Raw genomic sequence first — 14,771 nt, forward strand, 5'->3', positions numbered from 1 at the left:
CTGCAGTGGGCTGGCTCCCTGCGCCCTGTGTTGGCTGGGATTGGCTCCAACAAACCCCCATGACCCTGTGTCAGGATATAGCGTGTTGGATAATGACTGACTGACTGACTGATTATTCAAATTAAGCAAACTCCAATATAGTATGACTTTAAGTTAAAGTATTAACTTTCTAAGATTGGCTCTTACATTTCCGGCCCCTAATTGATTATACAGGAGCAGAGACAGCTGCTATATTTTTGTGCAAATACAAGCACACATTCCTCCTTTCACTCATTACCTGAAGCTCATGACTCACCACAGGTGAAATCACGTTGTTCAAATCCAGTGAGACAAAAATGCTAACCTCAGTGCCGTCATGCCACAGGCCCCTTGTTTTTCACTGGCACTTACTAGTCCTACATTTCTGTAACCTTATGCTGTGTTATGCTGTAGGAAGTCGGAAATTTTTGAGTTCCTAATAGGAAGTTTCAACTGAAACTCAACCCCACAAGTCAGATTTACATCCATCCATCCATTATCCAACCTACTACAGTGGAACCTCGAGATACAAGTTTAATTCGTTCCAGCACTGAGCTCGTATAGCGAATTTCTCGTATCTAGAACAAACGTCCCCATTGAAAATAATGGAAATCCAGTTAATCCATTCCTCACCCCCAAAACTATCAACATGAAAATCAATTTTCCTAACAAATAACACTGATAAATAATATATACAAGTGGAACCTCAGTTTGTGAGTAACTTGGTTTACGAGTGTTTTGCAAGACGAGCTAAATTTTTTAATTAATTTTGACTTAATAAACGAGCGATGTCTTGCAATACGAGCAGTATGGATACACTTTGTCTGCTGAGCGTCATGTGATCATAACTGAGCTGATGGTTCTTCTCGCTCGCGCGCTCTCTCTCTCTCTCTCTCTCTCCTTATCTCTCTCACTCGCGCCTCTCTCTCTCTCCTCTTGAGGGCAATCGTCTCCTATTCTCCGTCTGCATGTCCGCGATATTTTTGGATACGCTTCTACGGCGAACTGCTACAGCGAAACAATGAAATCACAAACGCGTAGATCCTCACGCTACGGGAGAACAAGGAACACTGATTGAGCTGACGGGCAGGCAGCGTCAGCTTGGGTGAATCCCCGAGTCGAGGCAGATTGGGAAACGCGTCACGCATACCCACAGCCTGGCTCGTGGCTCGTTCACCGAGCCAATGGTCGTATTTAGATCCGAATTTTTCGCTCATACTTTCCTCGTATCTTGAATTTCTTGTATACAGAGCTGTTCGTATCTCGAGCTTCCACTGTATATCCTAACTACAGGGTCACAGGAGTCTGCAGGAGCCAATCCCAGCCAACACAGGGCGCAAGGCAGGAAACAAACCCCGGGCAGGGAGCCAGCCCACTGCAGGGCACACACACACCCACCAAGCACACACTAGGGACAATTTAGGATCGCCGATGCACCTAACCTGCACGTCTTTGGACCGTGGGAGGAAACTGGAGTACCCGGAGCTAACCCACTCAGACAAGGGGAGAACATGCAAACTCCACACAGGGAAGACCCTGTGCTACCACTACCCCACCATGCTGCCCACAGTGAATTTAATTTGGCTTTTTTTGATACCGATTAACAGTAAAAGACTTTTTAATGTCAAAATGAAAACAGAGCTCTGCAAAATGGTCTAAATTAATGACAAAATATAAAACACAAAGTGTCTGATGTCCAAAGTATTCACCCCAATTGAAAAGACACCCTTAAGTCCTCAGTGGTGCTACCACTGCGCCACCGTGCTGCCCACCAAGTCAGATTTCCTACTTGGAAATGTCATGAGATCCTTGTCAACCCCAACCTCAAAATCCAAGATGGCTGCACCGCACATCAACAGAAGCAAAAGCTATAGGATTCTGCTGTTTATTAGCACTTCTGTCTACGTGTCTTATTAAATTATTGGTACTGTCCAACGTCTATCTGTGGTGTTTGAATTCCCAAAATATCACATCACGCAGTGTTCGGTAATTGTCCATATTCCGAAAGAGCAAGCACAACAGTGGTTTTCCTACAGGTGTCCATATTGTTTCTTCATATTTTTAACTGGACTACGGTCAACTTGGGTGCGACGTTATTCTCATTGTGTCATTGCTGAACTTCTGTGATAAATGAAACACAACAACAGTATCGTTTGATCGCCAGGTTACCATTTTGGTTATAGCGCACTGTTTCAGACATGTCTTTCAATTGCACAGGTTCAAATATCAGCTCTCTGGTTACCATCACCACCAAAACCTTTCTCAGATATGCTCAGCTGAAGAAGTTGATTGCCAGTGTTCGCCAGTTCTACCCAGAAATCAAAATCATCGTTGCTGACGACAGTTTCAAACCTCAGACGGTCGACGAGCCCAATGTGGAGCATTATATAATGCCACCTGGTAAGGTAAGTCAAGGAAAGCAAAGTTTGTTTTTTGTTGAAAATGGCTCTCCGTAATGCCCTGAGCAAAGCCTTTCTCAAGGAATGGTGTCCATTGTTGGTCATGTGACTTTGGAACTCTGTAAACGGGTGTCTGAAACGTCTTCATTCTGGGTAAGAAAGCAGTATGTCTAGACGTGATGTTATTTTGGAAGAACTGAGAGGATTGGGACGGTGACCAGAGTGGCCTGTTCACGTCCAGATTGTTCTAATGATAATAATAATAATACATTTTATTTATAGGGCACTTTACATTAGCAGTAAATCTCAAACTGCTACATAAAAAGTTAAACAAAGACAAAGCAAGATAAAACAACAATAATTTTAGCATTTTTGTTAATATGCTTTCTTAAATAGAAAATTCTTTAGCTGTTTTTTAAAACAGTCCACAATCGGCTGTGTTCTTAGGCTCTCTGGTAGGCCATTCCAGATCCGTGGAGCAGCGGCTGCAAAGGCTCGGTCACCCATTGTATGAAGTTTGGTCACAGGGGGACGAAGGCGATGGGTATTTGCAACATGGATGTTTCTTGCAGTGGATTGTAGTATTAGGAGTTCCTTCAGATATTGTGGAGCATTTCCATGGATATACTGGTGAATGAGCAGACAGAGTTTGTATTCGATACGGTGGTGGATAGGGAGCCAATAAAGTGACTGAAGGATTGGTGAAGTGTGTTCATATTTCCGCACCCTCATCAGGATTCTTGCAGTACTATTTAGAATTTGTTGGAGCTTTTGAAGGCTTTTGCTGGGGATCCCGATAAGGAGTGCATTACAATAATCCAGCCTGGATGAAACAAAGGCATGAAGCAGTTTGTCGGACGGAGTTTGGCTATATTTCGGAGATGAAAGAATGCAATTTTACAAAGGTGATGGACATGTGCCTCAAATGTCAGATGGGAGTCTAACTTGACACCCAGATGTGTAACAGAAGGAGAGAGGGTAATAGTATGGTCAGAAAAGGAAATGCAATTTACAGAGGAATGAAGTTGATGGGGGATGCCAATTAAAAGAGCTTCAGTTTTAGTGCTGTTCATCTTGAGGAAGTTCTTGGACGTACAGACCTCAGTCTCATCCAAGCAGGAGGAAAGAGTTGATGAAGGTGTAAGAGAAGTCAAATCCAGTCTCACATAGAGCTGCGTATCATCGGCATAACAGTGGAATGAAACTCTATGCTTGTGGATGATGTGGCCCAGGGGTAGCATATAGATATTAAAAAGGGTCGGCCCAAGGACTGATCCTTGTGGGACCCCACAGGTGACAGTGTGGGTACGAGATTAAGCGTCCCCCAGGGCCACATACTCAGCCCTATCAGTAAGATAGGACTCGAACCACTCCAAAGCAAAGCCAGAAAGTCCAATCATATAGTGAAGACGATGAAGGAGAACATTATGATCTACCATGTCAAATGCAGCTGTGATGTCCAGGAGGATAAGGAGTGATGGAGAGCCGTGGTCAGCAGCCATCAGGAGGTCATTGGTGACTCTGACCAGGGCTGTCTCTGTGCTGTGAGAAGTTCGGAAACCAGACTGAAATTTTTCAAACAGATTGAATTTTTTGAGGTGATCCTGAAGCTGAACCAAAACAACGTTCTCCAAAACCTTAGACAAAAATGGAAGGCTGGAGATTAGACCATAGTTTTCTAACGCTTCAGGATCCAAAGAGGATTTTTTTAAAGTGTGGTCTAATAATTGCAGTTTTCAAGGCCAGTGGGACTAATGGTCTACAAAGTTGTTCTACCAGATATCCTGCTCACTAGATGGGATGTCAGCCTTGCATTGGGCTAAATTTCATGAAAAGTGAAGGAGACCCGTCTCAGCTTCAAATGCTGTCATTCCAGTTCCTATCTCAATATAGCAAGCCTTGCAGTTTAGAGAACAATCAAAACATTGTCTTTGTTTCCTGTTTCTTTCTGGGAATTCTAACTTTCTCTCTGTCTCTCAATCCTACTCGAAAGGGATGGTTTGCTGGCAGAAACCTTGCAGTCTCTCAAGTGACCACAAAGTACTTTTTATGGGTGGATGATGACTTCTTATTTACTGAAAATACCAAAATCGAACACATGGTCCAGGTTATGGAAGACATGCCGGAATTAGATGTGGTGAGTGGAATTTGTGGACAGGCTATACTAAGTACTGATAACTTCTTTTTTTTTTTTATTTCCCAATTTCCCGTTGAAAAGCCATTTTTAAATTTGCAACCTCATCTGCCCAAAAATGGAGAAACATTTGGTGCAACTTCAACTATGATTTTGTTTACTGTGCCAGTTTTACCTCGAGGGAGGTCACTTCAGCTTGTATAATTTTTTTATTCTTTCTTTCATTCATTACACAGCTGCTTTTGTTGGCAAAACAGTGAAACATCTGTATTTGTGTGTACTGAAGCAGATACGGGATGGGGCAGGGACAGAGTTCTGAGGATTAGCATATAATGAAGTTGCAATATTTGATGTGTATTTACTTATTCAGTTCACTAATAGTGATATTTTTACTAACTACGAGGGACGTTCAAAAAGATTCCACACTTTTTTCTGTCTCTATTTATTAAGAATTTCAAAAACAAATGACATCACTGTCACAAGCTGTCTACTAAAGCAGATGGCCTGCTAGTAGTTTGGGACCGGCCAGGACTGAGAGGGTAATAAGAGAGGCACAAGAGAGGCAGATGTTCAAAAAAAAAAAAAAAATAAAAAGGTAATTATATTATTCCACGATAGAGTAGAAAGAAAAAAAAGATAAACACAGTTGCTGATGTAAAAGGACGCACAAAAAAACGTATAAATAATCCTGTGACAAGACAAAATCGAATCTATCTGTCTATTGTGACAGCAGGGGTTGCTGTTGACCCCTGACCCCGCAGACAACACGTTCAGACACCAGGTAAAAGTATCAGAAATGTATTTAATTTTCCAATAATGTGCACAAAGCACCTCCACCTTCACAATACTTCCAATTATCAATCGATAATAACAATAACACAATCCTCCTCTCCACCCAACAGCTCTGTTACACTTCCTCCCAACTCCGGCTCAGTCTGCTGGGTTTCCCATAGTCCTTTTTATAGTCCATGACCCGGAAGTGCTTCTGTTCTTCACTTCCTGGTCAGATGAAATCTTCTCATTTTCTCCAGCCAGGAAGTACTTCATTTCTTCCATCCCCATGATTAGGGAGTACTTCCGGGCTATAATAAAAACACTCGCTGCAGCGTCCCCACAGTATCCAGCAGGGCTGTGTAGCCAGACTCCATTGTCCAGGATGCCCTGCGGGAATTCGGGCCACCTCCATGTTGCAGGGAGGACTTCATCTGGCGGCGTGGGGGGTATTAGCCGGGATAAACTGTCGGCCATCTTTTACACTATTATAAAAAAAAAATCTTGGGGAGGGAGACTAGGGAGACGAGACGTGATCTTCTCTGAAGACAATTTGAAATCCTGTGAGAGACAATTTTAACTTGCTCCCAGCTCTTAAAACAATGACAAGCGACAAGCGAAACACGCAGCTCTCCAGCAGTAGAAAGCCTGCAGATGATCTGACTGCTTCTCCCTGCATGCGTTCAGCTCACCCTAACCCCGCAACGCGAGCAGCAAAGATGCGAAGTGGCAAAAGGACAGCTGCTGTACAGGCTTTAAAATGATCGGGCAGCGCGACAAGCAGAACAGGCCGCTCGCCGGCAGCAACAAGCCAGCAGATGATCCGACCGCTTCTCCTTACACGCGTTCAGCTACCCTAACCCCACAACGCGAGCGGCAGAGACGCGAAGTGGCAAAAGAACAGCTGCTGTACAGGCTTTGAAATGATCGGGCAGGGCGACAAGCAGAACAGGCAGCTCGCCGTCAGCAACAAGCCAGCAGATGATCCGACTGCTTCTCCTTAGCGTCTGTTCAGCAAACACAACGCGAGCGCCATTATACGTCTTGTGATAAAAAAACAGATGTAACCACACCCGGGTCTGGAAATAAAGGACAACTATTATTTTTACAAAAGTTTTAAAGTAAAAGTGAAAATAATGCATATGTAACAATCACTTTAAATTGTATATCTGGTAAACCAAACCCAGGGGTTGGCGAGCAGGGGGCAGAGCACCGTAGTTATGAAGAAAAAAAAAATAAAGAAAAGACAAAAAATAGAAATTGGAAAACACAGAGGCTCTTACCCAAATATATATGTACAGTCAATTCCAGTCCATGTAAGGGCATCAGCAGCTTTAACATAAAACAAAACTGGACTCTGTTTCAGTCCGGGTCAAAAGTACAACTCCTCAAAAAAAACAAAATCTCAGGAGCCATTTTTGGTCCTCAGGAGCCTAACACACTCCTTTACATCAACCAGCAGCTCAGCCACCAGGCACCTATCAAGTCTGGCGTGCCTCACACTACCTAACCCTTCTTAATTCTCTCCGAACGATCGTTCCCCCATCTTGCAGCCACTACTGTACTTATAAAGCCTTTTCCATTACCAGGGTCGGCTTGCCTAAACATAAGGAGATACCATTTCAGGCCTGCCGGGGAAATCCAACACTTCAAGTACAAATCAAAATATCAGACAAAAAAAATATACATCATAAAACAATAAACAGCAAAAACATTTATACCTGACCTCGAGGTTACTGAGATACAAATGGAAGCATTACAGTACACCTACACTACTACTAATCCAACATGGACTCCCCCTACAGCTGTCTTTTGACCTTCCCAGGCACCCGTGACTGCGTTTAGCTTCGGCGCCACCTTTAAAACACCAGTCGGTAAAAGTGGTATGTTACGGGCAAGGCTTGCAGCCGAAACAAATGGTGGAATATCCGAAAAAAAAACACGAAACAAACGACCTGATGGTAAGTCCAAAAACCTTGTTAAAGTAAAAAATGTTTTTTCTTTTTTTCCGTTGTAAACTCGCTGGTATATTGCTCATTGCAGTTCAAACCTACAACTTATTGAGAGTCTTGCCCCAGTATCTATCTGTACTAGAGTGTATTAGCATCACGGTGAGCATCGCAATTACTTTTCTACATAGTCACTTTCCTTTGCCATGCAATTTTCCCAGCGTCGTACCAACTTTTTAATGCCATCAGCAAAAAAATGTTTTTGCTTGAGCGCGTAGCCACTAATGCACCGCTGCTTTCACTTCATCATCACATGAAAATTTTCTTCACCTTAAAGCTTCATTGAGCCGTCCAAAAAGGTGAAAATCAGATGGCGCTAAATCCGAACTATAATTGGGGTGTTCCAGTTCAATTCACTCATAGACGACTCTACGAGAGAGAACTTGATCCCCATACTGAGCACACATGCGGAGATGGATTTCTGCTCCTGGCACACCTTCTGCCCACATAAAGCGTATAACAGAACGCTGTTTTGTCTTTGGTGAAGTTTATAAGTTTCGCAGCCATCTTGACCACAGGGTGACAGCTCTTATACTAAACTGCAAGGGCAGCTGGTTTGCCAGACAGAACTAGAGGAAGTGGAGTCTGTGGACGAACCAGACAAGGGTAAGAGAGGTTTTCCCTTTCTAGGGATGTATAGGGGGCATCCCATCAGCCCCTGTCTTGGCACGCAGCATTCAGTGAAAAGCCTTTGGACTGCCTCCCATGCACACGTGTGTGACGAGGCCTACCTTACATTTTCAGGCCTTGTTTCCGAGTCTGTGGACCTGAATGTATAACATTAAGAGCAAACCTTGCGGAAACTTCAAACAGATTTTCTTTTCACAAAGTGTACGGCAGCCAGGAGGACTTTGAAGTCCTTAGAAACTCGCTTGGATGTCATTTTAGAGGAATCTGGTGAAACGTCCAGAGTGCTCTGCATCCATCAGACTAGTTACGACCATTTTCGAACATTTCAATCCACTCTTAGACGATTCTTCAAGAGAGAACTTTATCCCCATACTGAACACATTTCTGCCCACAAGAAGCGTATGACAGACCATTGTTTCTCTTAGGTGGAGTTTATAAGTCTCGCAGCCATCTTCACCCCTGGGTTGACAACTCTTATACTAAACTGCAAGGGCAGCCCGCTCGCCTGACAAAACTAGTCACATGACACTCTCAGGCACGACCAATTACTACTCCTCCCACCTTCATCGTTTCCACCGAAAACATAAAAGTGCAGAAACTTTTTGAATGTTCCTCATACATTAACTGTTGAAGGTTGGTAATAGAATCAGTTTTAAAACGGGTTGATATTTGACCGACGTGTACCCTTCAGTGTTCCCCCGATGCCTTTCTCTCGGTATCCTGATGAGTCTCAGCCTCTCTTGACTGGCACTTCCTCCCTCAACTGCATTCAAAGACAGGTAATAAAATCAATTTTAAAATGTTTGATATCTCTTGATGTACCCTTCAGAGTTCCTCCTATGTTGGCATCCTCATGTGTCTCTTGCCCAGCGCTTCCTTCCTTGATTGTGTTCCCAAAAATGCCTGTTTCTCAGACTCTCTGTCATTTTGATGTGTGTTGCTCGGCTAATGTTCACTTTTCAACTACCACCATTTATAGACGGACCCCAATCACCCTCTGTGAAAGCATCATTTGCATTCTTCCAAATATTACCTGTCTTTGAAGGCGACTCTGGTTGTGTCTCGTTAGTATTTAGAAATTTATCATCACTTGCTATGTTATTCACTTTATTGACTTTGAAATGCTCCATTTTAATTACTCTCTTGTAAACATTTAAAAAAATAATTGTGACAATCAGAAATTGAACTTCATACTCCTAATGTATTGTGTCATCATACCTACCTCTTAATCTACCAAAGTCAAACTGACTATTCAGACCAAAGTCAAACTGACCAATCAGATTACTCAGAGGGACTGGACACATATACCAAAGTCAAACTGACCAATCAGACAAAGTCAAACCGACTAATCAGATTGCTTGGAGGGACTGGACACATCTACCAAAGTCTAACTGACCAATCAGACTTATGACAAACTGACCAATCAGATTGCTCAAAGGGACTGGACACATCTACCAAAGTCAAACTGACCAATCAGACAAAGTCAAACCGACTAATCAGATTGCTCAGAGGGTCTGGACACATCTACCAAAGTCAAACTGACCAATCTGAAAAAGCCAAACTAACCAATCAGATTGCTCGGAGCGACTGGACATATCTACCAAAGTCAAACTGACCAATCAGACTTATGACAGACTGACCAATCAGATTACTCGGAGGGACTGGACACACACACACACACATACACAGACAGTAGCATTTTATTATATACTATATTTATTCAATATGGTAGTAATGATATTGTTAATTTATTCATCACCTCAAAGCCATTCTGTTATAATTTTTTGGTGTTGCCATTTCAGTTCATGCAATTCACAGCCAAAAGCATTTTAGTGCTTTGAGGTTCTCAGTTTACTTAGTGTCGACATTGCTATGACTGCATCTTGTCAGATGATGACGATGGCAGAGGAAATCACAATAATCTGATGCCAGTTGAGACACAGTGGGCACCAGCATCCTGTTGTTGGATTGTTGTTGTTTTTTTTTTGTTTGTTTTTTTTTGTGAACTTGCACATCTCGCTATTCATTAGCAAAAGAAGGGGAGACCTCATTAGTTGGAGAAGTTCATGCAAACAAACTTTCAAGAAGTCTGATCATAGAGACTTCAACAGGAAATGCTGAGGTGTGAATGGTCATTAAGACGATAAGGAGGAAAGGAAGCACCTGATATTGCACCATAGTTTTCAGATCGGTGCCCGTCTTCAAATATTTCCTCAAAAGGCCTTGAATGGTACAGAATGTTTTTACCTGAAAAACAGAAACCAGGTATCTGTTTTATTTTATTATTATTTTCTTTTCTTCTTGCACCTTCCAGGTTGGCGGTTCTGTTGATGGAAACACTTTCCAGTTCCGTCTGTTCTATGAACAGGGTGATGAAGAGGGGGGCTGCTTACACCAACAATATGGACATTTTCAGACAATTCCAAAATTCCCCCACTGCACACTCTCAAGTGGAGTTGTCAACTTTTTTCTGGCTCGCACGGATCAAATTCAGAAAGTGGGCTTTGACCCAAAATTAAACCGTGTGGCACATTCAGGTATGTATGTACGTATTCTTCTATAATGCCACTGTGAAGTCGTATATTGAAGGGGGAAGTAATGTTATGCAATTTGATGGGATTTCCACACTGGGACGTCTTATCAGCAGTATAGACCCCCGGGCAAAGCAGTGCACTGCAGCTCCTTACCTACACAACCACTCAGCAAGTCACAACAAACACAGATTAACATGGGGCCCCGGGCACCTGCCCAACGTGCCCATGCGTTAAGACGGCCCTGTTTCCACACTCTTAAAACGAAAGGTGTTAACTTGATTTTTCAAGAAGATGCCATAGAGCAGGGGTGGGTAACGTCATTCCTGGAGGGCCGCAGTGGCTGCAGGTTTTTGTTCCAACCCAGTTGCTTAATAAGAAGCACTTATTGCTCAAGTGACACTTCGGCTTCACTTTAGTGGTCTCGCTCATTAAGATTTTGAACCCTTATTGCTTATTTTAGTCTTAAACAGCTGGAGTCTTGGTTTTTAACTTCTCCTTATTAACAATAAGATGCAAATGACAAAAGAAACCAGCATTTCTCCATTTAGCTTGTTTCCATTTACAGCCGTGTGTATTTACTGTGCACTGTTTGGTTTACTTAAATACTCGGAAGGAGAGTGAAGAGAAAAAAGTGAAGGATTGAGAATTGCTCCTCCATTTTAGACTTCAAATCGTTTGGATAAGTGTTGTGGTGTGTTGTGCATACAAGTTGATAAATGTTTTGTATGTCTTTATTTGTAACTTATAACACTAATGTCTATCATTGATAAGAACAGCAATGGTTTGAAAGTTAAGTGATTTCCTCCTAAAATTAACGTTCCTGTATTGCCTGTGTTCAAAGACGAGAAGTTCTCATCCATCCACTCCATTAACTCACTAGCACATCTACTTAAGGACGGAGAAATGTCATTTGGTCTAAAAGAAAGGTTTAACTGGGCGTCGTACAGTATCTGCAACATCTGCAAAATTAACATTATGTTTTCTAATGACAGATCCCAGACAGCAATGAGATCAGAAAGAAATATAATGGAGACATTTTCTTTTGTCTCCTGTTTCTCATATTTTTCTCCTGAGGAAAAAAATAAAAATCCCCCTCACAAGGGTCTCCTCTTGAGCTTCAGCAGAAATCTCGGCAAAGTCACACAATGGGCTTGGATCGTCCAAGTACTTTTTTGATGTTTCTTTTTGCGATCTCAAAGTATCTGCATTGTGTGTTCAGCCACATATACAGCACAATAATAACATATATGGACAGTTGTTTGTGGTGATAAAAGACTTGACTGCGATTACAAAACTGTAGTCTTTGCTTTTCAATCATACTGTTAGTTTGCTCTAATTTATATTGCTGCACTCCAACTAGATCTGACTCCTTCCAGAAGAAAAGGGTGGCATAGTGGTTAAGACTTTGGACTTTAAGTCCCACTACTGACACCACTGTGTTGTAGCGGCACTACTGGATAATGAAACTTGAACTCCCAGCAGTCCCTGCAATGGCTCTGCTGAGGGTACAAGGACTGTTGAGGAGAAGGAGGCCAGTTCTACTTCTACTTCTTCTTCTTCTTCTTCTTTTTCTTTCGGCTGCTACTATTAGGGGTTGAAACAGCTGATCATCTTCTTCCATACTGTCATGTCTTTTGCATCTTGTTCTGTTACCCCCACCACCTGCATGTCCTCTCTCACCACATCCATAAACCTCCTCTTAGGCCTTCCTCTTCTCATCCTACCTGGCAGCTCTATCTTTAGTACCCTTCTCTCATTATGCCTCTCATCTCTCCTCTGCACATGTCCAAACCAACGCAATCTCGCCTCTCTGACTTTGTCTCCCAGCCGTCAAACTTGAGCTGACCCTCTAATGTCCTCATTTCTAATCCTGTCCCTCCTCGTCACATCCAATGCAAATCTTAGCATCTTTATCTCTGCCACCTCCAGCTCTGTCTCATGTGCCACCGTCTCCAGCCCATATAACACAGCTGGTCTCCCTACCGTCCTGTAGACCTTCCCTTTCACTCTTGTTGTCACTCCTGACACTCTTCTCCACCCACTCCACCCTGCCTGCACTCTCTTCTTCACTTCTCTTCCACACTCCCCATTATTCTGTACTGTTGATCCCAAGTGTTTAAACTCCTCCACCTTCACCAACTCTACTCCATGTATCCTCACCACTCCACTGACCTCCCTCTCATTCACACACATGTATTCTGTCTTGGTGGTCCTACTGACCTTCATTCCTCTCCTCTCATCTCTCCACCTCTTCAGGGTCTCCTCAACCTGCTCCCTTACTCTTACTACAGATCACAATGTCATCAGCGGACTCCTGTCTAATCTCGTCTGTCAACCTGTCCATCACCATTGGAGATAAGAAAGGGCTCAGTTACTGTAAGTCTCGCAAGCCATCAAAGACCAACCTTTGCACAGTAAAATTTTCCTATTGGCTTTTCATAGAATAAAATGATCATTCGTCAAGCAACGGTTCTACGATGAACCACACAACCCACTAAAGTGGCACATTTCAGAGTGCAAGTCGAGATTTGTGGGCCAGAATCCTGACCACATTGCTGAACTTTGCATTGGCCTCCTACTCACCCAACTCCTTTATGTTTTAATCTTTAGAGTTTTTCATTGACGGGCTAGGAAGCTTGCTGGTAGCCTCTTGTCAAGGAGTGACGATAGCTCATCAGAGGCGAGAAGAAGTCGAACCAAACGTCCAAGCAGAATACAGAAAATTCAGAGAAAACACTCAAGCGCAGGTCAATATGAAGCTGTTGCTGCACTACTTCAAAAACCAGCTGAAATGCTACTCCAGAGAATGAAGCCGAATACTGAAGCTGAAACCAAAGGACTTCTTGAAATGAATAAACAAGAACATTGTTGCCAAATGGACTGATCAGTCCCGAAGGAAATGACCCTGTGGTTCATCTCTCTGTTGAGGGCCACCGTGATGGAGTTTTGTCAGTTTTTTTTTTTCCCAGCATCCCTCTTGGTGGTGGTGATTTGTGTTTTCTTTCCCGGTAAGCTCCCTGCTTCTTAATCTGTTATGTCTGTACATAAAGTCTTTTGCATACCGTATACTGTACAGAAAACTCTGTAAATGATTGTTAAATTATTTTTACATTATTTGAAAAATATTCTTATGTTGCTTTTTAGTTTTATCTTGGAATCGTATTAATGAGTTTTATAGGCAAGGTGTTACAGTGGTTGCAAATGGATCCAGCAGTGTGGCGTCTGCGTGGGCTCTCTTTGCCGGTGTGGATTTTCCTACATGGCTTTCACAAAAGGGAAAAATGAAAAAAAAAAATAAATGAAAATTCTGCAGTAAAATAAAACAGGTTACTGTTATGATTTCAATATTGATAATAGCTTTCAGACATTAGTAGCCATACTAACATGATACAGGAGCAAAAAACCGATAGCCTCCAACCCACCCCAGTCCCACAGCTGCTACCTTCTCCCATCCATTAACACACAAGCTTCTCTGCTCTGCCACACTCCCTAAATCATAAAGAGGCTGTGCAGGGGAGTTCAGTTTGTCCCCCACGTCGTGTCCAGCACATTTTGAATTAGAATTAGAACAATCTAGACGAGAACAGGCCATTCAGCCCAACAAAGCTCGCCAGTCCTATCCACTTGCTTCCTCCAAGAAAACATCAAGTCGAGTTTTGAAAGTCCCTAACGTCTTACTGTCTACCACACTACTTGGTCGCTTATTCCAAGTGTCTATCGTTCTTTGTGTAAAGAAAAACTTCCTAATGTTTGTGCGAAATTTACCCTTAACAAGTTTCCAACTGTGTCCCCGTGTTCTTAATGAACTCATTTTAAAATACAAGTCTCGATCCACTGTACTAATTCACTTCATCATTTTAAACACTTTAATCATGTCACCTCTTAATCTTCTTTTGCTTAAACTGTAAAGGCTCAGCTCTTTTAATCTTTCCTCATAATTCAACCCCTGTAGCCCCTCAATCAGCCTAGTCGCTCTTCTCTGGACCTTTTCTAGTGCTGTTATGTCCTTTTTGTAGCCTGGAGACCAGAACTGCACACAGGACTAAAGATGAGGCCTCACCAGTGTGTTATAAAGGTTGAGCAGAACCTCCTGTGACTTGTACTCCACAGATCAAGGCGCTATATAACCTGACATTCTGTTAGCCTTCTTAATGGCTTCTGAACACTGTTTGGAAGTTGATAGCTTGGAGTCCACTATGACTCCTAAATTCTTCTCGTAAGGTGTACTCTCGATTTTCCGACCACCCATTGTGTATTCAAACCTAATATTTTTACT

General features: G+C 42.6%; 1 protein-coding gene across 1 annotated transcript in view; it reads left to right on the top strand.

Annotated features, from left to right (window-relative positions):
• Positions 1-13,818, top strand: part of LOC120517257 (beta-1,4 N-acetylgalactosaminyltransferase 2-like) — a 77,247-nt gene extending 63,429 nt beyond the window's left edge. Inside the window, exons 9-12 of the mRNA XM_039739458.1 lie at positions 2,236-2,423; positions 4,411-4,554; positions 10,276-10,498; positions 13,106-13,818. Of these exons, the coding sequence (XP_039595392.1) occupies positions 2,236-2,423; positions 4,411-4,554; positions 10,276-10,498; positions 13,106-13,305 (755 nt within the window). The 3' untranslated portion in view covers positions 13,306-13,818. The remainder of the gene's footprint in view (positions 1-2,235; positions 2,424-4,410; positions 4,555-10,275; positions 10,499-13,105) is intronic.
• Positions 13,819-14,771: the final 953 nt, after the last annotated feature.

This window comes from Polypterus senegalus, chromosome 17 (genome assembly GCF_016835505.1).
Source record: "Polypterus senegalus isolate Bchr_013 chromosome 17, ASM1683550v1, whole genome shotgun sequence".
Lineage (NCBI taxonomy): Eukaryota > Metazoa > Chordata > Cladistia > Polypteriformes > Polypteridae > Polypterus > Polypterus senegalus.